Raw genomic sequence first — 25,973 nt, forward strand, 5'->3', positions numbered from 1 at the left:
TTAGAATGTGCCTCTTTTAAAAGGTCGCTCACTACGTTTAGTCACTATGGTTGTGAAGGATGAGCAGGTACAGAAATTCTCAGGACGTCCAGAACTGTATATCTTGTGTAGCTGAAGGCCTTGTCAGAGAAAATAATCAAAACGTTTTGTGGATTTCTGTGGCTTCTCTGGGCTGCTCACCTAAGGCCATTGCTGTGCAAACAGGAAAACAAGGATAGAGAGAAGAGAGATTCTTAGTCTGGTGATGTGGTATTTTTGACCCATCCAGTATCCCTGTTGAATGAAGTGGAAATAGTCTTTGTTTCCACTTCAAAAATTTCTCACCTATTTTTTTTTAATATTTATTTATTTATTTATTTTTGGCTGTGTTGGGTCTTCGTTTCTGTGCGAGGGCTTTCTCTAGTTGTGGCAAGCGGCGGCCACTCTTCATCGTGGTGCGCGGGCCTCTCACTATTGCGGGCTCTCTTATTGCAGAGCACAAGCTCCAGACGCACAGGCTCAGTAGTTGTGGCTCATGGACCTAGTTGCTCCGCGACATGTGGGATCTTCCCAGACCAGGGCTCGAATCCGTGTCCCCTGCATTGGCAGGCAGATTCTCAACCACTGCGCCACCAGGGAAGCCCTCACCTATTTTTGCTGCCACTGAGGCAAGTGCTGAACCTGCCCATTGAGTCAGTATGGTTGCCAAAACTGATTTTCTAGAGTAGGAAATCCAGAATTTTAAGTTGAATCATATTTTTAAAGTTTTAATAAGGTATAAATTATATGCAGTAAATGTCTATATTTAAACTATACAATTTGATAATTTTTGATATCTATATAAATCCATGAAACCATCAATCATGATAATAAACAGTTCTGTCTCCCCCATACTTACCTTTAATAATCCTTTAATAATTTCTTTGGCCTCCAAGCAGCCGTTGATTTGCTTTTCGTTATAACAAATTAGTTTGCATTTTCTAGAATTTTATATGATTGAAATCATAAAGTGTTTAGTCTTTTTTTTCCTTGGGTGCCCTCATGTGGCATATTTATTTTGCAGTTCATGGTACTTACATGAGTAGTTCATCCTTTTTATGTTATTGAAAAGTGTGTTGTATTGCTATACCACTATTTATTTATTTATTCATCTGTTTATGGATATTTTAATTGTTTCCAGTTTTGGCTATTGCAAATAAAAGTGGTACAGAAATTGGATACAGTTCTTCAAGTTGACATATTTCCTTTTTCTTGTGTTAATACTTCAAAATGCAATACCTGAATCAGAGTGTAGGTGAATATATAACTTTTAAAATTTATTTTATTTATTTTCTTTGGCTTCATTGGGCCTTCGTTGCTGCGCGGGCTTTCTCTAGTTGCGGCGAGTGGGGGCTACTCTTCCTTGCGGTGAGTGGACTTCTCATTGCGGTGGCTTCCCTTTGTTGCAGAGCACGGGTTCTAGGGTGTGCGGGCTTCAGTAGCTGCAGCGCATGGGCTCAGTAGTTGTGGCTCGCGGGCTCTAGAGTGCAGGCCCAGTAGTTGTGGCACATGGGCTTAGTTGCTCTGCGGCATGTGGGATCTTCCTGCACCAGAGCTCGAACCTGTGTCCCCTGCATTGGCAGGCGGATTCTTAACCACTGCACCACCAGGGAAGGCCCTATAAAACTTTTTAAGAAACACCAAATTGTCCTCTAAAATGATTGTTTCATTTTGTATGCCTATTAGCAGTGTATGAGAGTTCCAGTTCTCCCATATTCTTGCTAAATTGGATATGGTTAGCTTTTAAAATTTTGACTTTTTTAGTAAATATGTAGCATTATGTCACTGTGGTTTTAGTTGCATTTCCCTGATATTTCATGATGTTGAGCATAGCTTGTGTACAGGAAATATGGAAGAAGAGTGAGCATGTTAAACATTTTGAAAGACTCAATAAACCAAATTTAGATTGTGGCAAATTCTAATGAACAAATGGCTTAGCAGCTTCATCAAGTGAATAATATGAATTTAAAAATGGTAAGTGGTACATAGAGGTTAAAAAACATGCAAGACACACCTAATTATTGCCTAAGATAAATTTTGTATCCAGATTGCAATCAATCTGTATTAAATAATGAATACAGTTGACAAAATTCAGCACTTACAACAGTTTATCATAATTTTAAGTATTTTGATTTTATGCAACAAAGTTATTGGAGTTATATAAGGGCCTTTACATTTTAGAAACACATCCTGAAGGGGTTATATGTGAAGTGACATGATGTCTGCGATTATAAATAAAACAAACCACTAAGTGCATTGGGATATAGAGAATAAGAACAACCATAAAATGATAAATAATGACAGAATCATTACTTCTTACTAGTCTTTTCCATTTTTGGATATATTTGAAAATAGCCATTACAGAGGGTAGAGTATGTGCAGGTGGAGTAATTTCATATGGTGAGAAGGATAAATTTAAAAGGCCAGGAGGAAACTTTTAGTTTTGATACTCTAAGTGTATAAATGTCAAAATGGATATTTTAAATATGAGCAGTTTAAGTCAATCATGTCTGAACTAAACTGTTTAAAAAACAAATCTTCAAAACTTGTCACTTCCTAATCTTTTTGTTTTCATTTTCATAGATTTTTTGTGTGTGTGTCTGTGTGGCCATATTATTCCATTTTATTTGATCTGATATACAAAATGCTACCCTGATATACAAAATACCCTAGGTTTTGAGGGTATTTGTAGCCTTTAAAATAGAAAGAAACAATTAGCATTATCCATAGAAAGTTAGAACAGGAAAAAGCCTTAGATGTCATGAGACCCATTTTTCTTCTTTCGCAGATAAGTAAATTAGGGCCCAGGAAGGGGAAGTGAGTGACTTGCACAGCTAGTTAGTAGCAGGATTGGAAGTAAACCCAGGTTTAGTAACCCCTTGGTCCAATGTTTTGTTTTGTTTCATATTTACATTTTTAATTTTTTTACTTAAAGACTTTATTTTTTAAGAGCAGCTTTAGGTTCATAACAAAATTAAGAGGAAGTTGCCCTGCCCCTACACATGCATCACCTCCTTCATTATCAACATCCCCCACCAGAGTGGTACTTTTGTTATAATCTTATAATTGATGAACCTACATTGATACATTTTTATCACCCAGAGTCTCTATAGTTCATATTAGGATTTACTGTTGGTGGTGTATATTCTGAGTTTGAACAAATTTATAATGATATGTTGCATCACTATAGTGTCACACAGAGTAGATTCACTGCCCTAAAATTCCTCTATTCTGTGTATTGATCCCTGCTTTGTCCCCACATTACCTGGGAACCACTGATCTTTTTTACTATCTCCATAGTTTTGCCTTTTCCAGAATGCCATGTAGTTGGAATCATATGGTATATAGCTTTTTCAGATTGGCTGTTTTCACTTAGTAACATGCACTTAAGTTTCCTCCATGTCTTCTTATGGCCTGATAGTGCATTTCTTTTTTAAAACTGAATGATATTCCATTGTCTGGATAATGCCACCATTTATACATTCACCTACTGAAGGAGACATCTTGGTTGCTTCCAAGTTTTGGCAATATGAATAAAGCTACTATAAACAATTATGTACAGGTTTTTGTGTGAACATAAGTTTTCGACTCCTTTGGGTAAATACCAAGGAGCACAATTGCTGATAAGAGTATGTTTGTTTTCTAGGAAACTGCCAATGTGTCTTCCAAAGTGTCTGCACTATTCTCACCAGCAGTGAATGAGAGTTTCTGTTGTTCCACATCCTCACCAGCATTTGGTGTTTTCATTGTTCTAGATTTTGGATTCTAATAGATGTGTAGTGGTAGTTCATTGTTGAGGATTTTTGCATCAATGTTCATGAGCAATATTGGTCTGAAATTTTCTTGTAGTATCTTTTGTTTTGGTATTAGGGTAATACTAGTCTCTGAAAATGAGTTAGGAATTATTCCCTCTGCTTCTAGCCTCTGAAACAGGTAGTAGGGAATTGGTATAATTTCTTCCTTAAATGTTCACTAGAATACACCAGTGAACCCATTTCAGTATGGTGTACTCTGTTTGGGGAGGTTATTAATTACTGATTCAATTTCTTCTGTTGCTTTATCTTTTTCTTTTTCTGTTATTCCTGTTACTCATAATTTATAGCTTTTGTAGTTGTCTGACAGTTCTTGAGTATTCTGTTTTGTTTTTCAATCCCCGCCCCTCCCCGTTTTGGGGGTTTCTATTGAGATATCCTCAAGTCAGATTCTTTTCTTAGCTGCGTCTATTCTACGAATTAAGCTCATCAAAAGCATTCCTCATTTTTGTTACAGAATTTTTGCTCACTAGCATTTCTCTTTGGTTCTGTTTTAGAATTTCCATCTCAGTTTACATTGCATGTCTGTTCTCGCATGCTGTCTACTTTATCCAATAGAGCACTAAGCATATTAATCATAATTGTTTTGAATTCCTGGTCTCATAAGTCCACATCTCTGACTTGTCTGAGTTTGGTTCTGATACTTGCTCTGTCTCTTCAAACTTTCTTTTTCTTTTTTCTCTTCAAACTTTTAAAAACATTTTTATTATGCTTTACACTTTTTTCTTGATAGCTAAGTATGATGTGCTCAGTAAAAGGAACTGCTGTAAATAGATCTTATAAGTGATATTAAGGTGTGGGGAGAGGGGAAGTGTTCTATAGTCCTATGATTAGGTCTCAGTATTTCTTTTTCTTTTTGCATTATAACTTCCTCTTTAACCTATTAGGTCTTTAGAAATGTTTTCTTAAAAATTTCCAAACTTTGGACGTTTTGTTTGTGGTTTTAAGTTTTCTGTAAAAAAATATTTTAACTTGACACATAACGTAGGTCCCAGTGTTTTAGTGAGGTTCTCCTACTGGACTGTGAAATTCACATGTGCCTTTTCAGTCTCTCCTCTATCTTAGGTGGAACAGGATGGCTAGAGTGGGCTCGAGTTGGGTATTTTCCTTCCCCCCAGTCACTTAGGCTCTGATAAAAGCTAAGGCTCTGCTTTAAAATTTTCTCCTGGAGCAGACTTTGCGTAAAGAATAGAATGCTTTGGCATATTTTAAAATGGTTCCTTTTCCTTTCTCCCTGCTGGGAGCATGACAGGATTTTTCTCAGATAGTCACTGCGAGAAACAGGTAGAATTCTAGGAGATAAAACTCAACAGAAGTGTGGGGTTTTTTCCCATGACTGGGTTCCCCTGGAGTTCTTCTCTCTCAGATTTGTCCCCACTGAGAGGAATTTGTCAATTACAGTTCAGGTTTCCCTGTCCTGACATTGGTTACCACAGTGGTTTCAGCTTGTGGGTTTCTGCTTCAGTACCTTGTGATTCTCTGTGTTACCCTTTCAGTCTCTCCAATTTGGGGACAGTGGTTTGCCCTGTGACCACACTTCATTTAGGAATCTAAGAAGAGTTGTTTATTTTTTCAGTCTGTTTAGCCTTTTGCTTGTTAGGATGGAGTGGCAAATGCCAACTTTTTATATGCTTGACCAGAAACCAGAGGTACCCTCCTGCCCTTTTTATTTCATCCTTCTGAACAGATTAAATTTCTGATACACTGGCACTGCTATGATCTGAATGTTTGTGTTCCCTTCAAATTCATATGTTGAAATCCTAACCCACATAGGTGATGGTATTGGGAGGCTGGGCTTTTTGGAGGTGCTTAAATCATGAGAGTGGACCCCTCATGAATGGATTAGTGGCTCATAATAGAGGCTCCAGAGAGATCCCTAACCCCTTACACCTTGTGAGGACAGAGCAAAAAATCAACAACATTGAAGAGGACCCTCACCTGACCATGCTAAGCACCCTGATCTCTGACTTCCAGCCTCCAGTACTGTGAGAAATAATTATCTATTGTTTATAAAACATCCAGGCTGTAATATTTTGTTATAACAGCCAGAACAGACTAAGACACATTTTATCTTTTGTTACAGCTATTTTCAAATATATACAAAAATGGGAAAAACTATATCATGACACCAAATGAAGGCTTCCTCAATCTTCCACCATTATTTATCATTTAATGGCCATTCTTGTTTTGTCCATCTTCACATACACTAGTGGATTATTTAACTTATGATCTCAGACATTACATCATTTAATTCATAACTTCTTGAGAATGCATTTTTTAAATGTGAGGGCTATTTCATAACCCCAATAGCTACCACACGAAAAATATTTTAAAATATGATAAATATGTTATCATTGCTCAATTATCTCAGAAGTTTGTGTGTTTCCTAAGTCAGATTAATCGCAGTTAGGATCCAAAATGTATTATGGCTTTCAGTAGCTGTCTCATAAGTCTCTTCACCTATAAGTTCCACCTACCTTTTTTATTCTTATTATTTATTTGTTCACGTTGCTGAGTTATTTGTCATATTCTAGGTGTGGTTTGTTGAATCTCTGATACTGTTTAATGATCACCCTTTCCTCATATTTCCTGTACACAAGATATTGATGAGATGAGTGATTGAGATTTCGTCCCAGCAGATAGATTGTGATGGTGACTGTTGGGGAAATAAAAACAAAATCTCCCAACCCACAGATCCTGTCCACAAAGGTGGTGGAGACAGAAAACACTTTCATTGTTTGTAGTGTGTGTTTTCTAACCTCACCAAGCAATCAATTCTGACATTATCTCCCTGGAGATAGCATGAGATCCCACAGGTGAAGGGCTCAGTCCCACAAGTCTTCCTCCACTTCAGATATCTTTCAAAAGTCCAGGTTGTTATCTCTGCTTCTGAGCGACTGGCTATAAATCAGAGGTTCCCATGACCCCCTCCTGGAGTTTGATTATTTTGCTAGAGCAGCTCACAGAACTCAGGGAAACATGTACTTAAATGTAATAGGCAGATGAAGAAGTATATAGGGCAAGTTCTGGAAGGGTCTGGAGCACAAGAGCGTCTGTCCTCATGGAACTGAAGTCTGTCACCCTCCCAGTACGTTTACAGACTTGGAAGCTCCTTAAATCTTGTTCAAGAGTTTGTATAGAGCTTTAAACTCCAGCTCTCTCCTCACATCCCCTTCCTGGAGGTCAGTGGGTGGCACTCTTTAGGAGCCCCAACCTAAATCACCTCTTGAAGCATAAATTTAGTTGTGCTCAAAAGGGACCTCTTGGGACTTCCCTGGTGGTCCAGTAGTTAAGAATCCGCCTTCCGGGCTTCTCTGATGGTGCAGTGGTTACGAATCCGCCTGCCAATGCAGGGGACACAGGTTCGAGCCCTGGTCCAGGAAGATCCCACATGCTGCGGAGTGACTAAGCCTGTGCACCACAACTACTGAGCCTGCACTCTAGAGCCCGCGAGCCACAACTACTGAGCCTGCATGCCTAGAGCCCGTGCTCTGCAGCAAGAGAAGCCACTGCAATGAGAAGCCTGTGCACAGCAACGAAGAGTAGCCCCTGCTCGCCGCCACTAGAGAAAGCCTGCATGCAGCAACAAAGACCCAACACAGCCAAAAATAAATAAATAAAATTAAAAAAACAAAAAAAAGAATCTGCCTTCCAATGCAGGGGACGTGGGTTCAATCCCTGGTCAGGGAACTAAGATCCCACATGCCGTGGGGCAACTAAGCCCGCATGCCACAAATACTTGAGCATGCAAGCCACAACTAGAGAGCCCGTGTGCTGCAACTACAACAACAGAAGGGACCTGTTATGAGTGACAAAAGATATTCCTGTCACTCAGGAAATTCCAAGGGTTTTAGAAGCTCTGCCAGGATCTGGGGACAAAGGCCAAATAAATTTCTCATTATACCACATTATTGGGTCAGTATTAAAGCAGGATGTGATGTGCATCCGAAGCCATCTGCTAAGAAATTGCAAAGACAGAAAAATAACAAAAAACCTCACTCCCTTATATAGACAAGCACATAGAACCCATTATTTACATGTTTTCAAGATAAATATAACTAGTCTTCAGGTAAGAGGACTTGACAGCATTGTGAAAGATGAAATAAAATGGAGTCGTTTATGTCAAGGGGTTTTTAAACGGAACTGAGAGGCCATTAAAGAAGTGGGTCTTATGCACGTCCTCACCAGGTGAAACGTGAACTGGAATGGGCCAAACCACAGTGTTTCAAGAACTCTGCAAAAGTACCTTGCTCCAGTAACACTGTAATACTTTTAATTTAGCAATCAAACATGTTTAGCCAAGACTAGCTTTCTGCCGCCAGCACCAATCAAAATACTTTGCTAAAGGTGTCACTAAGCAAAATTGTGTTTTAATTTTCAAGACAAAAAAGAGATAAAAATCTGATTAACCGATGGTCCTCTCTTTTTTGTCTTGAAAATTAAAAGTATTACAGGGCCCACTTAGGGAACTATGGCTTTATAAGCTTAAAACTTCCTCACTAGGGAATCCGCCTAAACCCTGTCACTCTTTGTCCTGTTTGTAGCCCTTTCTTCCATTCTTTTGCTTCCCTCTACAGTATTCTGAGTTGGCTGAAATACCTCAGTGTCCCTTGAGTTTGCAACTTCCTTGTGGAGGAGACACATTCCTGGATAATGGATGTTCAGCCTGGTTGTGTTCAAATCTCTGACATTGTCAGACTTCTTAGATTCCAGGTGGGAAAAGAAAAGTCTGTTAAATCATTCATTTTTCTCCTGTGCATACACAGTTCCACGGATTAGTCACTCCATCTTTTGATTGAGCCAAGGGTTGCAAAACATGGTTTGAAAAAGTCTGCTAGACCTGAATGAAATACATTTGGAGGTTAACAAAACTCAGTTAAAAAGGAAACAATGGGACTTCCCTGGTGGCACAGTGGTTAAGAATCTGCCTGCCAATGCAGGAGACACGGGTTCGAGCCCTGGTCCAGGAAGATACCACATGCCACGGAGCAACTAAGCCCATGTGCCACAACTACTGAGCTTGCGCTCTAGAGCCCACAAACCACAACTACTGAGCCCGCCACAACTCCTGAAGCCTGTGCGCCTAGAGCCCGTGCTCCGCAACAAGAGAAGCCACCACAATGAGAAGCCTGTGCACTGCAAGGAAGAGTAGCCCCTGCTCGCCACAACTAGAGAAAGCCTGTGCGCAACGAAGACCCAACGCAGCCAAAAAAAAGATAAATAAATAAATAAATTTTAAAAAGAGAAAAAAACACAAAACTTGTGAAATGTACTTATTGATAATATCTGGAAAAATAATTGTTCTAACATAGGATGAAAGAAAGATAACCATTAATCTTCTAATGCTTTACAGAGGTTTGGCTCTTTCTTTTTATTTATTTATCCTTTATTGAAGTACAGTTAGTTTACAGTGTTGTGTGGTTCCGCTCTTTATATTGCTACATAAAATCTTGGTGAAAGGTGTTTTTGAAGGAAAAATTGTTGAACTGTGATTTTGAATAATGGCCTTGGCTTTTAGGTTAGTAGATAAGAAGAAGCAGGAGAGCCTCAGAGATTTGCTTTCAAGAGGCTTTAGACATTTGATTTGTGTATGTAGATGTTTACAAATTATATGTTTTTAAAATTCGTATAATGTCCTTATCAATTTGACTTTTTGAACAAATTAAATTGATTGAATAATTTTATTTGTGAAATGGAATTACATCTTCTTGCTGATTTTATCACCATGTAAAAAAATGTCATCACAGTATTGTAGTTTAATAAGACCTAAGATTTAATTTCTAATGATTTCAAATTTATAAATTGCATACATTGGATTTATGGGTGAGCTAAGTTATTATTTCCACAAATTATTATTTCTTTTTGTTTGTTTGTTTGTTTTTTGGTCGTGCCGCACAGCATGCGGGACCTTAGTTCCCCAACCAGGGATTGAACCCGTGCCCCCTGCACTGGAATTTCGGAGTCCTAACCACTGGACCACCAGGGAAGTCCCCTACAAATTATTCTGTCTCCTTAGTTCAGAGTCTAGACATGAAGTATCCTTTATTCTGTCTCAGCCCCTTCTGTCTTTCCTGAATGTTCACACAGCTTCCCAGCACCAACCCTTCACAGGCACTTCTCTCTCTCACTGGAATATTCTTCCCAACACTCAACATATAGTAAATTATTGCAGAATATTTTTTTCATACACAGAAATACATTCTCAAGGTATCTTTCTTGAGCCTTCAGACTAGGTCAAGTCTAATAGTTGTATTTTGTCATAATCACCTAAACTTGATCTCCCAGCATTTACAGTAATTTAAGTTGTGTAATAATTTGTATAGATGTATGCTTAAAGACTATGTCCTGGCTACACTATCTTTTTTTTTTTTTTAAACCAAAGCTAAGATACCACCAAGTGTAAAACAGACCATTATTTTATAGGCATTTCAGAAAGAAAAATGCTGTGATAAGGTGCCTTAATGATAGTTTTATATGATACAGGAGTCAGTCACGGAGTTCTTTGTTACTTTCAAATTGCTTACATTCTGAAGGATTTGGCAACTTCTGCTGTGATTTGCCACACTCAGTTGAAGCACTAGGACTAGGATGAAGCCTGTGAACTCGATATCACAACTGCTCAGCCACAAGTATAAGATGCTATTCAGTATATGATATCTCCCAATTTTAGAGCTGTTAGAAGGAAGAAAAATGTGTGTCCTAAGATCATTGAAATATATCGCAATCCCTATGAGGGCTGGAGCTACTTGTCTAATTTAGGTAATTGAATTACCTAATAGTACTTGGCCCATAGTAGAGGCTTAGCCTTACCTAATGGATGAATGGACATATGAATATTTTGTAAAGAACAGAAACCGTCAGGTCTTGTGACAAATTTAGAGAAAATTACCTTTTGCCCCAGCAGAAGAAATAGAGCCTGGAGACAGAGTTGTTGTTATTGATTAGCACAAAGGGAAAACATTGGGGAAACATGTCTCCACAAATGCAACAGTATTTATCCTTATACCCTTATACCCTTGGATTATCAAATAGCACCATGTAAAGTACCAAGATGAAGGAAAGCAAGTAGACAGTGACAAAGGTGCACATCAGGATCAGGATGGTTTGGGTGGCTCTGGTCTCAGGAGAATCTGGGGCAGCACTGGGTGCTGTGAATATATCATACTTGCCTCTTGTGCCTGTAGAAGATGCTCACTGTGGAGCCATTAGAGCAGGCCGTAAGGCCCAGACACACATCAGTGAACACATGTTATATTTTTATATCGTGACTAGAGAACAGTTATCCCTGAGAAGGGGGTGAACCAAAATATGCCACCCCAATTTGGCACATTGATTTTTTTTTCTTTTTTAATGTATTTTTGGCCATGCGGCGCGGCATGTGGAATCTTAATTCCCTGACCAGAGATCGAACCCACACCCCCTGCAGTGGAAGTGAGGAGTCTTAACCACTGGACCGCCAGGGAAGTCCTTACATTGATTATTTTGAGTTCAAGGCACTTAAGAAACAGCAGGTGCAAGGACACTCTGACTCTTTTTCTTCCTTAAAGCAGGACATAGAACTCCCACATGGATGTTATCTTCCCTAGAGAAGGAAAGAAGACATTCTCATCAACCCAGAGATGGCACCAGAGGAATCTGCAAACAATACCTTACTCCATTAGTTTCCCTCCATATATTTCCCTTCCCACAGTTTGCACCCTGTGGAAGCCTAAAACTGCTTTCCTCTCTCCTGTCATTTCTCTACAACTTTATTGTTCTTTGTTGAAGTTGCTATAAAAGCTGGAGTTCTGAGCCTCCATTTTGAGTTACTTCTGGTTTAGGTTTCTCCCACAGGGTGTGCACTGCACTCATTCATAAATTGCTTGTTTTTCTCTTCTTTTTTATAAATTTATTTATTTATTTATTTATGTTTGGCTGTGTTGGGTCTTCGTTGCTGTGCGAAGGCTTTCTCTAGTTGTGGTGAGTGGGGGCTACTCTTCATTGCGGTGTGCAGGCTTCTCGTTGTGGCTTCTCTTGTTGCGGATCACAAGCTCTAGGCACGCAGGCTTCAGTAGTTGTGGCACGTGGGCTCAGTAATTGTGGCTTGTGGGCTCTAGAACTCAGGCTCAGTAGGTGTGGTGCACGGGCTTAGTTGCTCCATGGCATGTGGGAATCTTCCCGGGCCAGGGCTCAAACCCGTGTCCCCTGCATTGGCAGGCGGATTCTTAACCACTGCGCCACCAGGGAAGCCCTTGTTTTTCTCTTCTTGATCCGTCTTTTTGTTACAGCCAAAAACTCAGAAGGTTCTAGAGGGAACATCATTTTCCTCTCCTACACATACTAAATATGGACATAAACTCCAAAATTCTTCCCCCACCCCAATCTTAACCCCATTTGGGTCACACACAGTCTGCAGACATGGACACCAACAAAAGATTTGGCAACAGGCTCAGTTACTCTGCAAGTTTCCAAGCACTGCTTGACCCAAGAAATTACACATAATTTGTAGTGTAAATACTTAGAAAGGTGGACAGTGTATGCTTTTAAATGCTAAAATTAATCCCTACCTTTCCTTTTTTGAATTACAGGATGTACAACTACTGTCTTTTACAATTTTTATTCACCTCAAGAGGAAGAAAATATTTCTGTTTGCTGACCCCTGGTTTTCCACACTGCCAATGACCCTGATAGACCCAGGAACTCCCTTAGTCTGAGTCAGGGAGACAGTGTTCTGTTTTGAATTGTGGTTAAAAATATGTATCACATAAAATTTATCATTTTGTTATTTATAAGTGGCATTAAGTACATTCACATCCTCCTTGTGTAAACTCTTATTAGTTCAGTCTTTAAAACAACCCTGAGGGGGAATTCCCTGGCGGTCCAGTGGTTAGGACTTGGTGCTTTCACTGCAGAGGGCCCAGGTTCAATCCCTGGTTGGGGAACTAAGATCCCACAAGCTGCGCAGCCCGAAAACAAAACAGAAAGTAAAATAAAACAACCCTGGGATCACAACTTAGAGTCACAATTTGCCCAAAGAGAGCACCCGTCTTGATTCAGACCATTTGTGGGGTTCAATCATGTTTATCCATCTTCCTTCTTCTTTCTAGTGGTGAGGAGGTAGTGTGTGACATCCAAAAGTGGCTAGATGATAGCACTGTAAACTCAAAGTCCTACACAACCAAATCTGCCGTACACATCCAGAAATCTTTTAGGTTCATGTGCTGGAGACCCCGGCATCTATAACTAATCTTCTCCATGTTTTTCTAACCTTCACTCTCCCTCTTTACTCCTGGTATCTTCCCTGATCGTTCACGGAGAAATTAGATCCCAAACGGCAAGAGTCATCTTCCCACCACATAAGAAAGGAATATGCATGGGCCTGCACCCATCTTATACTTCAGCCTCCCCAGCCCCATCGTGTCAGAAAAATGTCCCTCTTTCTGTCAAAAGCCAAACATGAGGTAAAAGACATAAATGTAGGAGGAACTAGTCTTGTTTTGAGCTACAGACACTTAAAAATATATATATATACACACACACCCCGCCAAAAACAGCAGAAACCTGCACGTGGACATTAACGGTGGCTTTTTTCATAACTGCCAGGACTAGGAGGCAACCGAGATGTCACTCAGGAGCTGAACGGACACAGATGGGTACATTCATGCAAAGGAATTATTTGGTGCTAAAAAGAAGTGAGCGAGCTATAGAACTGTGAGGCGACAGGAGGGGAACCTTAAATGCATATTACTCACTGAAAGAAGGCAATCTGAAGAGGTTACATACCTTATGGTTCCAACTATATATGACATTACGGAAAAGGCAAAAGTTTGGAGAGGGTAAAGAGATCAGTGTGTTGCGAGGCGTTGTAGGGGGTCGGGGGTTGGGGTGGGGGTGAATAGGGGGAGCACAGGATTTTTAAGATGGAAACTATTCTCTATGATACTATAATGGTGAGATAGATTGGTCAAAACCTACAAAATGTACATCAAGAGTGAACCCTAATGCATGTAGACTCAACACACTGATGCGGAATGTTGATAGGATAGTAGAGAAGGGGAAGGCTCTGAGGTCTCTCTCTCTCTCTCTCTCTCTCTCTCTCTCTCTCTCTCTCTCTCATTTGTGGGCGTGGTGGGAATCAGCGATGGCAGAGGAGGGGGCATATTGGAACAAACTGTACTCCAGTTTTGCTGTGAACCCAAACTGCTCTTTAAAAAAACAAACAAAAAATAAAGAGTTGAAGTTTTGTGTGTTTAACATATAACCTTTCAATATCTTCACCTGACATCTGCTCTTTATTTCACTGTATACACAATTTCCCACCAGATGGCTCCAAATACAGCTCTCTTTTGCCATGGACACCAATGACTTCTTTGGTGAACATCTAATGCTCACTTTCCATTTACCATCTTACTGGACATTCTAATAGCTGTAGGGAAGGAAAAATTCTCCTCTTCCCTCTTTTTAGGGTCTCTGACTGGGCCTAAGGTTGAAACTGACAAAAGACAGATTAATAGAAGAAGAGCACACACATTTTATTAAATGTTTACATGTACATGGGAGCTTTCATGAGAGATCGAAGACCCAAAGATATGACAAGAACAGGAAGCTTTTATATCTTTTAGACAAAGAATCAATTTGTGAAGAATTGACAAGACAGAGGGGTCTGGGCTGTGGGTAGTTCACGGTGAAGAAGTGAACTAGGAAGATAGGCATGAGATTAGTAAGGTTTTGTTGGTACAAACTGCTCAGTCCCCAATTCTCCCACTCACATTTCCTGTCTCTGGTTAAGAATGTCTTCCTCCTGGTACAGGGAGGGTACCTTTCACATGGGAGTTTTATCTCCTGCTCTCAGGAAGGAAAAGGAGTGTCAGAGCATCTTTCCTGCATCTGCTGTGTCATAAGTACCTGGAATTCAAAATAATTGATGTGCCAAACAGTGGGTGATATTTTGGGGTGACATGTCCTGGTTTCCTTCAGAGCAGTTCAGGTAAGTGGCTCACTAATCTTGGTTTCTTGGAATACTGTTCTCTCTGGCTCCTGACAACCAGAGGTTTCTCATTTCGCTACTACCTTTCTTGATGCTCCTCCACAGCACTGTTCACCAGCATAGGCTCCTCTGCCTGGGTGTTAAAACTTGAAGTGCATCTGTTGCTCCACGCTGGGCCCTACAGTCTATTACCGATATGATTAAAAAAATAAATAACCTCTGAGTGGTCTAGTCCATTTCTAAGTCATTAAGAACTCTATGCTTACAAACCCCAGATTTCAACTCCTTCCAGAATTAGATATACAACCATCTAGTTGGTTTTCTGACTTGGATGCCTCACAGAAATGACATATTAAAAGTGGTCCAATCCTAAAAATTCTGCTTCCTTACCCTGGCCACGCCCCAGACTTCCCCCTGTCTGAATGGATTGTACCACTGTTCACGCAGTGACTCTTTTCCAAACTCCAGAAGCGTTTCCTCATCCTGTATGTCTCCATGTCATAGACAACCCATTGCCCAGTCTTGTCCATTCTTCCTTCACTATGTATGTCCAAACACTTCTTATTTGCCGTCCAATCGTATCTCTTCCTCTTGGGTGAAATGCCTGTTCTGTGTTTTGTCTATTTTGTATTTGGATTTTTTTTTTAAGATAATAGTTTTGAGAGTTCTTTCATATTCATATCTGATGTGTGGTTTGCTCATGTTTTTTCCCTGCTTCAGTCCTTGGTCCTTTCATCCTCTTCAGATGGTGTTTCACAGCCTAGGTTTTTAATTTTGAAAAGTTCCAATGTCTCTATTTCTTTTTATGGATCATACTTCTGGTGTCAGATTTTAAAATCTCTTTGCCTGACCCTAGATCCCCATTTTTTTTTCCTGGAATTTTTTCCTCTGAAGTATGTTCTAGTGTTAAATTTTACATTAACGTGAGTGATCCATTTTGAATTTGTTTGTACGAGGTGTGAAGTTAAGGTGTTTAGGTTAAGGTTTTTTTGTTTGCTCGCTTGCTTGCTTTTGTGTTTTGCTGTGGATGACCGATTGCCCATATCATAGAGAAGCCATTTTTTCTCCAGTGAATTGCTTTTGCACATTTGCCAAAAATCACTTGGGCTTAGGCATATTTGTTTGAATCTCTGTTGTGTTCCATTGATCAACGTGTCTAACTGCAAACATCACATGGTCTCTATCAGCTCTATAAATAAGCCTTAAATTATGGGCAACTTTATTCTTGGATTTTGAAATTGCTGTAGTGATTCTAGTTCCTTTGCCTGTCCATCTATCTTTTAAAATAGAAATACATGTACTTAAAAAAAAAAACAAAAAACCAAACCAAAGGAAATTCTGCACCTTAAAAAAAATTTCATGGAACAATTCACCATCAACATTAACCTCACTTCAAACACACACAGTCTCTCTTTCATACTGTTGCATTGTACAGATATGCTGGAAGTTTATTTAGTAAAAGGCTATTAATCCTCCCCTATTTTTTATGGTAAGTAATGATGAAATCAGTATTCTTATCACTCCATGTACATTAGCACCAGTGTTCCCCACATCCATTTTTTGTCTTTGAACTTTGTTATGGTCAATGCAGAGGCAGATTTTGTTTAAACTTCTATGTGGTCAAGTTATAAATTATTTCCTTCATGTCTTCTGGGCTTTTTTTTTTTTTTTTTTTGCTTTAGAAAGACCTCTGCTCAAAATGATAGAATTAAAATATCCGAGCAGTCCCTGGTGGTCCAGTCATTAGGACTCGGCACTTTTACTGCCAAGGACGCGGGTTCATCCCCCTGATCCGGGAACTAAGATCGCAAAGCCACACGGCTCAGCCAAAAAAAAAAAAAAAATTTCACCCGTTGTTCTCCATGAATCTTTGTATCGTTTTAGGTGTACACTGCCTGCTGCAGAATTTTTCTAAGTCCTCCCGGGAACTCGCTGGTGCCATTCTGGGCAGCCCGAGTGACGGTCCCGGGCTGAGAGACGCGCTCCGAGATAGGCCGGGACTAGGTCCAGCACCCCAGGGGGCCGGCGGTGCGCCCTCGTCGGTCCGGGATGCGAATCCGTCCCGCTGACGTTGGCGCCGGTTGTCGGGCGCCATTTGGCAGCCACGTTTATATTGTCCCTTCCCTTCCGGAGCTCGGGCAACGTCTTCAGGGGATGGGATTCGGCCGCGGTGCCCGAAGCAGAGTTCCGGGAGGCCGGCGGGACTGGCGAGATCGTCCCGGTCGTGCCTGGCGGACGCGCCTCGTGCTTTCTCCGGAGGTTGTACCTGCAGACTCATGGGGAAGAGGCCGCGGCCGCCCGGCCAGAACGACCAGCCTCCGCCGGGGCTCCTCCGGCTGCCGAGGGGAGCTGGAGCGGGTCTCCCGGGTCCGGAGGTGGGAACTAGGCCAGACCAGGCTGTGCGGGGAGGCCCACGGAGGGCCCCACGGTCTGGGCAGTGGGCTCGCGTGAAGTTCCGGTAGGTGGACTCTGCCCCACCTCTCCCTCCCGCAGCCAGGACACTGCGGCCGGCGGGCAGTGTGCGCTTCGCGTCGCGGGGGAGGCGAGAACTCGTGGGCGACTGTGGGCTGTTCGGCTGGCTCCTAAGGTCGTGCTGCACACCCCGGCTTCAAACCCTATGACTCCTCAGAGGTCTCCTCGCGCCTCCTGACCTGCACCCTCTGGGGTTGTGCGGGGGTGGGGGTTCCCCGCCAACAAAGTTTGTCTGACTCTTGGCGGTGGGGTCCCTCTGCTGGTGCAGTTATGAATAACGCCGCTAACTGCGAAAATTCATGTGAATTGCGGGATCTGGTGGTCACTCACAGCTTGAACTCACTTGTGGACCCGGCTTCCTCCTGGGGCTATGCCTCTCTGAGCGTTGCTTGACGATCCGTTTCTGTGGGGCGTACCTCCCGGGTGCGCGGCTGGCGGTGCTGTCACAGGGCCTATTCCACCACCTCTGGGTAAAGAGGGCATCCCTCTCTTCCCCTTGGAAATTCGCCCCTACCTGCGTTTAATGGTTCGTGAGCTGGGCTCCCTATTGTGTGCTTCCCTTTGACAGGATGTGCTCTCAAAGTACTATGACCCCCGCCAAAAATATAACTCTTTTCTTCAAAGTCTGAATCCTTGGAGTGGAATAGTGTCTTATCTGTGGCCCACTGACATCTCTTGACCTCTGCAGTGGCCTTCTTTTCCTTGAACAGTTGAAAGTATATTCTGGCCTCAGGCACGTTACCATGGTGTTTCCTCCCACCCCCCAAATCTCATGCCCTCACCTTCATCAAATGTGGATTTGGAACATCCTTTACCCATGAGGCTTTTTAAAATATTTTTTATTTATTTATTTATTTTTGGCTGTGTGTTGGGTCTTCGTTGCTTTGCGTGGGCTTTCTCTAGTTGCGGCGAGCGTGAGCTACTCTTCCTTGCAGTGCACAGGCTTCTCATTGCCGTAGCTTCTCTCACTGTGGAGCAGGGGCTGTAGGCACACAGGTTTCAATAGTCGCGCCATGTGGGTGCAGTAGTTGTGGCTCACAGGCTCAGTAGTTGTCGCACACAGGCTTAGTTGCTCCGTGGCATGTGGGGGTCTTCCCGGACCAGGGATTGAACCCGTGTCCCCTGCATTGGCAGGCAGATTCTCAACCACAGCGTCACCAGGGAAGCCCTACCCATCAGGCTTTTTTTTTCCCCAAAGTTAAATTTAGAGCCCAATCCCCTGCACTTGTTACTCTAAATCAGCCTTTCTCCTTAGAAACTTTCATCCTATTAACAATTGTATTAATTTTCATAATTAAAAATAATTAAAATTATTTTTTAGAATAATGTGTGGCACACACAGTAGAGATTTTTAAGTAGGTGTGTTCAAAAGCGACAAATAAATGCTCTGATGTGCATTTCCCCCATTTTGGGCCAGTTTCATGAAGCTGGCTTTTTTCTTATTCTCCCTTCCAAGTTTCTACTGTGAAAGTTAAGAAATTTTGAGGGCCGATGGAAATTCAACACAGCCATGTGTGGGGTTACTTCTCAGATCTCAGCATCTTTTGATGACTCTTCCCTGACACCAAGTAGTTTTCAGGGATTAGATGTTTTCCCCTAGCTAATCGTGGCTGACTAAATCCATCTGCTATCAAATCCCCAGGGCCTTTTTTAAAGCAAACATAAAAACGTAAGTTTTTTCCCCTTGTACTTTCCCAATCCCCCTTCCTCCTCATTCAAAGGTATCACTGGATGGAGTTGGAGTTAAACTTTGTCATCAATTTATTATGTATCCTGCCAAAGATACTGTGATTTGCTTAGGGATATTTCTCTTAAACGTTTAGTTATCAAAATTCCAAGTTTCCCAAGTGAAGTGAATTTATACCTATCACAGGGTGAAGAGTGTTTTAATCATTTGAATTTTCTTGAAGAAAACATTATAGGGTGATTAAAAAATACTGTTAATGTGAAAATGATAATAGAAATATTCCATAAGAAGTTTCCTAAGTTTTTATGTAGGATTCTATTCCACTTTACCACTACAGTTAAAGTCTTGCAAAAGTCAGGGCTCAAATATTTCCCTTGGTGCACTTACTGTGCTTTACAAAAAAATTACATACAGGTTGTGATTTTTTTCTGCTTATAGTTGTGGAGTGCTCTCTGAGGGGGTACTTTTTAGTGAAATGACAGGTTTTTTCACTCCTTTCAAGTCACCTTGAGGCTAGTATATTCTGGTTCCCAGCCTAGTGGCAGTAGTGACTCTCAGCTGGGAATGCCCAAGGCTTACCTGGAAAAGACACTTATACCTTCACCAGGGCCAACCAACACTGTGGCTGGGCCACCCCTTTCAGTTCTCTTAGTTTTTTGAAGTGCTTCCTACCTATGATCATGATAAGAGAACTGCAAGAGGTGGTAGGAAGCACTTCGAAACTATCAAACTTGAGGAACAAGACATTACTCACAGATCCTGGAGGGCACCCTGGGGGCATGCCACAGTGAGGTTGTGGGTGGAGGGAGCACGGACCTGAAGCTCTGCCTTTATTAGGGTCCAAGGAAGGATGGGGGTGTTCCACGGGTTCACCCTTCGCAACTTTACACCAGAAGGGTTGGGAATTAGGGTGTAGGAAGGAGAGTTCCTCACACTCTTGCACATACAGTACCTGAAAAATTTCCTGGCTGTGTGGAGCTGTGGTAGTAAAAACAATGCAACAGATGTGCACCATCAAGACACTTCAACTTGCCCTCATCTCTTCAATTGGTGGGGCAGTCAGCATGTTAAAGAGTTTGAGAGACCCAACAAACCACATCTAGAATGTTGCAAACTCTAGTGGAATGATGGGGGAACTTCAGAGAGGTAATATCTACCTACCTCTAGGTTAAGAAATTTATGAAACACAAAAGCTTTAAAGTGGGAAGTCTGAACACTGATATTGGAGCTATGAAAGATTTACATCTTAGAAATGGACTCTGAAGAGGTTTATGTGTTATATAATTCACTAATATAGTGGGGCTAGATGAAACAAGTTACCCCTAACATGAAAAAAACAAAGGAGGCTTCATCGCCCGTTCCTTTCCATTGTGTATATACATAAGGCTTTATTTGTAACAGCCGAAAATTGGAAACAAGCCAAAATGGCCATTAACAGAAAAGTGGGTAAACAAATTGTGGTACATCTAGACAGGATATAGTACTCAGCTATAAAAAGAATGAAGTATTTACATAAGCAAACATTTATGAATCAGAAAATAATTATGCAGCATGGAGGGAAAACACAATTTTTAAAAAGTAAACATAAAATTCTCTGAAACAAACTAATTTACTGTGAAAGAGTAAATCAGTAATTGTGAGGGCAGAAAGAAATTTTAAAAGGGTATTCTCTGGTAGCCTACAGGTTAGGATTCTGGGCTTTCACTGCCACGACCCAGGCTTGATCCCCCAAGCTGTGTGGTGTGGCCAAAAATAAAAGGGAAGTAACTATGAATTACAGACATGATAACCATCAGGATTATTTTTAATGGTTTCATGGTTTTTACACTATGTCAAAACTAACCACACTGTACAATTTAAATCAATTATATGTCAATAAACCTTTGTAAGAATTTGTTTAAATAGAAATCTAATCCCCCCCCCCCCCATTTTTTTCATAACCAGAGGTTTAGAAAGCTTGGGAAGGGCAGCCCTCCAACAGGGGAAAAAGTATTCATAAAGATCATTTCTGAGTTGGCAGGAACAGCTGCTAGGTCACAAAAACTATATCTCTGGGCTTCAGGATCTCCCTTCTGTCTATTCTCATTTTCTTCTCTATGCAGCAGTATCCTTAGAGTGAACAGCCCCGAGGCTACACGAATATACAAAGCTTTATTTGCTCTGACAATGACTTGCAGCTACAGGAAGAACACAGCTATGGCATGTACACCTCATCCAACACAATGTAGCCACAGTCACAACATTTGTGGAGGCACCTTTAGAAGAGGCACACCTCTCTCACTGCCACAGCCTCCTCCAGTGCGTATGAATCACATCCAGTGTGTGTGAATTTAGGTTCCAGCCTCACCCCTGTCTTACAACCAACACCAGAAAACCCAACTCTAGACATGAAGGCACGTGATTCCTTTGCAGTACCTGGGGAACAGCTTCCCCACAGTAGTGCTCAGCATTATGTGATATCCTTGGGAAAAGGGAACTGATTTATACTTCTCACAGAGGCACTAGAGGTGCTTCCTCCCTTGAAAATTACTCCTCCTACTGTTCTGTAGAGAATGGGACAGAGACATCTGCCTTCCCTGATCACTGCAAGGGACATACATACTATTGGAACCTGGAAACTACTAAGTGGTAGAGGTGAGGCTTCTGCCACAGAAACTGGAAGGGACATAATTCAGGCAACGAAGCCAGCAGTAGAATATGCAAAGAGGATCCTAAAAGCTTTCCACAAACCTAGAACTCATGGGGAACCTTCCCATGCTGGATGCTCAGCTGTATGAGGTTCAATGTCAAGCAGATGGCTCCCTCACAAAGACACTCTAGTTCTAGTACACTGAAAACCCATGTTCCCTGTAGGTCTCAGAGACCTTTAGATGAAGGTTTTCCCAACTTTGCTGCACAAATAAAATTTATCCAGGCTGTGAACTTCTGTTGAATTACAGACCATTGGCTGTAACTGGTTTTCTCCCAGTCACTGCATTCATGAGGTTATCTGGTGTGAAGTTTTCTGTGTTGAATGATGTGGGAGCTTTGACTAAAGGACTTCCCACATTCCCCACACTCATAAGGCTTTTCTCCTGTGTGTACTCTCCGATGCTGAATGAGGTTGGACTTTTGGCTAAAGGATTTCTCACACTCGTCACACTTATATGGTCTGGCTCCAGTGTGAATTCTCTGGTGTTGATTAAGAGTGGAGCTGTGACTAAAGGATTTCCCACATTCCCCACACTCATAAGGCCTTTCTCCAGTGTGAATTCGCAGGTGCTGCACAAGTTTGCATTTGTAGCTGAAGGATTTTCCACATTCACTACATTTATAAGGCCTCGCTCCACTGTGAATCTTCTGGTGCTGAATGAGGTTGGAGCTTTGGCTAAAGGAATTCCCACACTCACCACACTTATAAGGCCTTGCTCCAGTGTGAACTCTCTGGTGTTTAATGAGAGTGGAGCTGTAGCTAAAGGACTTCCCACATTCGCCACACTCATAAGGTCTCACTTTAGTGTGAATTTGTAGGTGCTGCACAAGTCTTAATTTGTAGCTGAAGGCTTTCCCACATTCATTGCACTTATAAGGCCTTGCTGCAGTGTGACTTCTGTGGTGTTGAATGAGTCTGTAGCTTTGGCTAAAGGATTTCCCACATTCACTGCACTCATAAGACCTTGCTCCTGTGTCAGGTCTCTGGCAATTAATAAGGATGGAGCTTTGGTTAAAGGGTTTCTCACAGTCATAGTAACTTTCTCTAGTGTGAAGTTGTCCTTCCTGAAAAAGCGTGTATTCATAGCTGAACAATTTCTCATACTCACTGTACTTGTAATGACTTTTTCCACTATGAAAGGACTCCACACACCTGGAGCTGCTGTGTGGCTTTGCCCCTTTGAGAGTGGCCTGATGCTGGAGAAGATTCAACATAGCCAGGAAATCCTTCCCGACTTCCTCGCAGGTGAAGGGCTTCCCTGAAACATGGAACCTGTAGGTCGTCACAAATGAGGCCCTATCTATGTCCCTTTTGAATGGCTTCTCATCATTGTGCTTCTGGTGCTGGTGATGGTTTGGACTGAACCAAAATTGTTTTCCACATGCCTCACAGGTGTATGATTTCTGCCCAGGATGCAATCCTTGGTACTCAGGCAGATACAAAATGTCTCTCCCAGCCATGACACACTTCTCACAGGGGTGAGTCTTCTGAATGGATGGATCTGGAGTTGGAGTCTTGCCCAGTGACATTTGTTCTACAGAAACACTCTGCACAGAAAATGCCTCCTCATCCTCCATTCCATACCAACAACCTGAAAGCACAGAAATGCTGGTGAAATGCATGTTGTCTTTGGTGGTGGGGGGGCAGCCCCAACACAAATGTGTCAGACACACCAAAGAATGAGGCCATTGGATTGTTTTCAATATGAGGTTGATGAAAGAGCTGCTTTGCAGTACCGGGACTCTAAGAAGTAGGGAGCCCTTGCAAGATGGAGGCTGTCAGAGTGGCATGCAGCACAGGAAGAAACATCTCCAATTCACTTCTCTGCCAACACCCTTCAGGAGGGCCTTGGCTGCTGATGACATTTGAGTGCTGCGTTCAAGTATCCAGGCCCAGGAAGATATGGTTGCAACTGACTACATGGTATTCAAAGTCTATTTAATGATATATGCATGCCTTGCAACACATTATGTGGGACCTAATCTTGGGGAACATTGTAGGGGGAACAGTAGAGAAAAGGTGACACATGAAGGTAGAAAGGTGGGGACAGCCAGGGACCCAGAGAAGAATCAGAAGTTATAGAAGTGTCCAGCGTAAGGAAGGAAAGGTAGAAATGAGGTGTGGTCACTGGCATCACCATCAACACACTGGTGGACACAGGACAGGTTCCGTATGATCTGAATACAGTCTTGATGTCATGCCCTCCGTCAGCTGCCATTCACCAAAGAGAGACCTGCTCTGAGCCCATCTCGCCATGGCTGGAGTCATGTCCATCCCAGCACTCTTCTTTCTGAACCCCAGCTGAACAACTGCCTGGGACCTAAGTCCTAAGGCAACAACAGGACAGGTGATGGACTAGCATTGGCCCAGAGAAATTCTGCATATTATAAGAATAGCCCAATGGGAATTCCCCTCCGTCCAGGGGTTAGGATTCTGCACTTGCACTGCCAAGGGCCCAAGTTCAATCCCTGGTTGGGGAACTAAGATCCCACAAGCCATGGGGCATGGCTAAAAAAAAAAAAAGCCCATCGTCCCCGAAGGTAATCAACATATTAGCAATGGCAACTGCTGGCACAGACAGGAAGAATGTCAACAGAAAGGAGAGAGAAAAACCTGGGCAGAGGAGCCATGGATCTAGACAGTTACCCAGCCAGGGAGAGGGCAAGTAAGGTGTGATCCATCAGGCTCACTGGGGCAGCACACCAGTGGCTGCAGGTTCAAGAAGAGGGCAGTCGCTCAGCCCAGCCCTGTCGACCACAGCACCCAGCCAGGGAACTGGGAAAGGAGGCAGAACCTACTGTTCAAATGTGAGAAGATCAGAGTCTAGCCCAAGGTACTGGGGTGGGTGCGAGGGCCTTACCCAGTGAGGTCACAAGTGCAAAGTTCTCCAGCATGACATCGTGGTACAGGCATCTCTGAGCCTCATCAAGGAGCCCCCACTCCTCCCAGGAAAAGTACACAACCACGTCTTCAAAGGTCACACTACCCTGCCATGATGGGGAGAAATGAAATCACAAAAAGCCTCTCTCCCAAGGACCCACAACCCATCACCCACACATCTATCCCATGCTTACCCTCCTCCCAAGCTCTCCAACTCGGAGGCGACATCAGGCCCTGGTGCCAATAATGTCACTCTCTCCTCATGGTCCTGCCTGCAGGGCCCCACCAGCCCCCAGCCAGGCCATATCCCTGGGATACCCCAGAGCGTACCTCCCAGGTGCAACCAAATGTAGACTCAACTTGCACTCTTAAGTCCCTAATACCAAGGATGTGGAATCATCAGCTCATGCTCCCTCTCCGTGTGCACATCTTTCTTAGCACCTCTTGCATCTATGCACCCCATAAGTGCATCCCCACAGCCACAGGAATTCCATTTGTCTCCCCGTTACTCATCATACAGCATCAAGAGTGCCCTGCTACTACAGACCTCTGCAGGACCCCACCTCCTGCTACGGCTACCATAACAAAGTACCACATAGTGGCTAGCTTAAACAACAAAAATTTGTTTTCTGACAGTTCAAGTGTTGGCAGGGTTGGTTGCGTTTACAGTCTCAATCCTTGGCTTACTGATGGCTGTCATCTCCCTGTGACTTCACTTGGTCTTCCTTCTGTGTCTGAGCCCAAATTTCCTATTATTACAAGGACACTAGACATGTTGGATGAGGGTTCATATTAATAAAAAACCCTATTTCCAAACACAGTCACATGCTGAGTTACTGGGAATTAATACTTCAACATAAGACCTTAGGGGGACATAATTCCGCCTGTAACATGGGGCCGAGTAACTCACAGCTGTCCTATTCATCCCTGAGCTCATCAACCAGCCTCAGAGGATCCACAAAAGGTCACCACAAAATTCTGGTGAGTCAAGAATAGTGAATAAGCAGCAGCCCCATCCTCAGGGTCATCCTGCCTCAGTTACTCCTAGGCCTCTGCATTCACCTCACGTCCACTCTTCCCTTGGAAACCGTGGCTGCTAGATTATCCTCTCCTCCCTCAATGACTACCTCTCTTAAAACCTTTTACCTATGTCTGAGAGACCACTTCCTCCAACCTGGTGCCCAAGAAAGAGACCCAGAATTGACACCTACTCTCTTCTTCCTGACCTGTTAATAATATTACCACCAGGACAAGAATTCCCCTTCCTAAATGTGACAGAAAGCCCCACCCAATCCACCAAGCAGTCACCACCCATGTGTGTCTAATGCTGAACTCTGTCTCAAATTTCTAGACCTTTCTTCTCTGCAGCTAGATGGAACAGGTTAAGGCATGTGTAAGTTCACCTCCATCTTATGACCCAACCCCCCCCCCCCACTGCCCCTACCA

At 42.5% G+C, this 25,973-nt stretch overlaps 1 protein-coding gene across 1 annotated transcript in view; it reads right to left on the reverse strand.

The window, feature by feature from the left end:
- Nucleotides 1-20,407: 20,407 nt before the first annotated feature.
- The window catches only part of LOC133079078 (zinc finger protein 211-like), a 28,651-nt gene continuing 23,085 nt past the window's right edge, over nt 20,408-25,973 (reverse strand). The window contains exons 4-5 of the mRNA XM_061174366.1: nt 24,508-24,634; nt 20,408-23,238 (exon numbers count right to left, since the gene is read on the reverse strand). Of these exons, the coding sequence (XP_061030349.1) occupies nt 21,941-23,238; nt 24,508-24,634 (1,425 nt within the window). The 3' untranslated portion in view covers nt 20,408-21,940. The remainder of the gene's footprint in view (nt 23,239-24,507; nt 24,635-25,973) is intronic.

The sequence above is a fragment of the Eubalaena glacialis genome, chromosome 18 (genome assembly GCF_028564815.1).
Source record: "Eubalaena glacialis isolate mEubGla1 chromosome 18, mEubGla1.1.hap2.+ XY, whole genome shotgun sequence".
Taxonomy (NCBI): Eukaryota; Metazoa; Chordata; class Mammalia; order Artiodactyla; family Balaenidae; genus Eubalaena; species Eubalaena glacialis.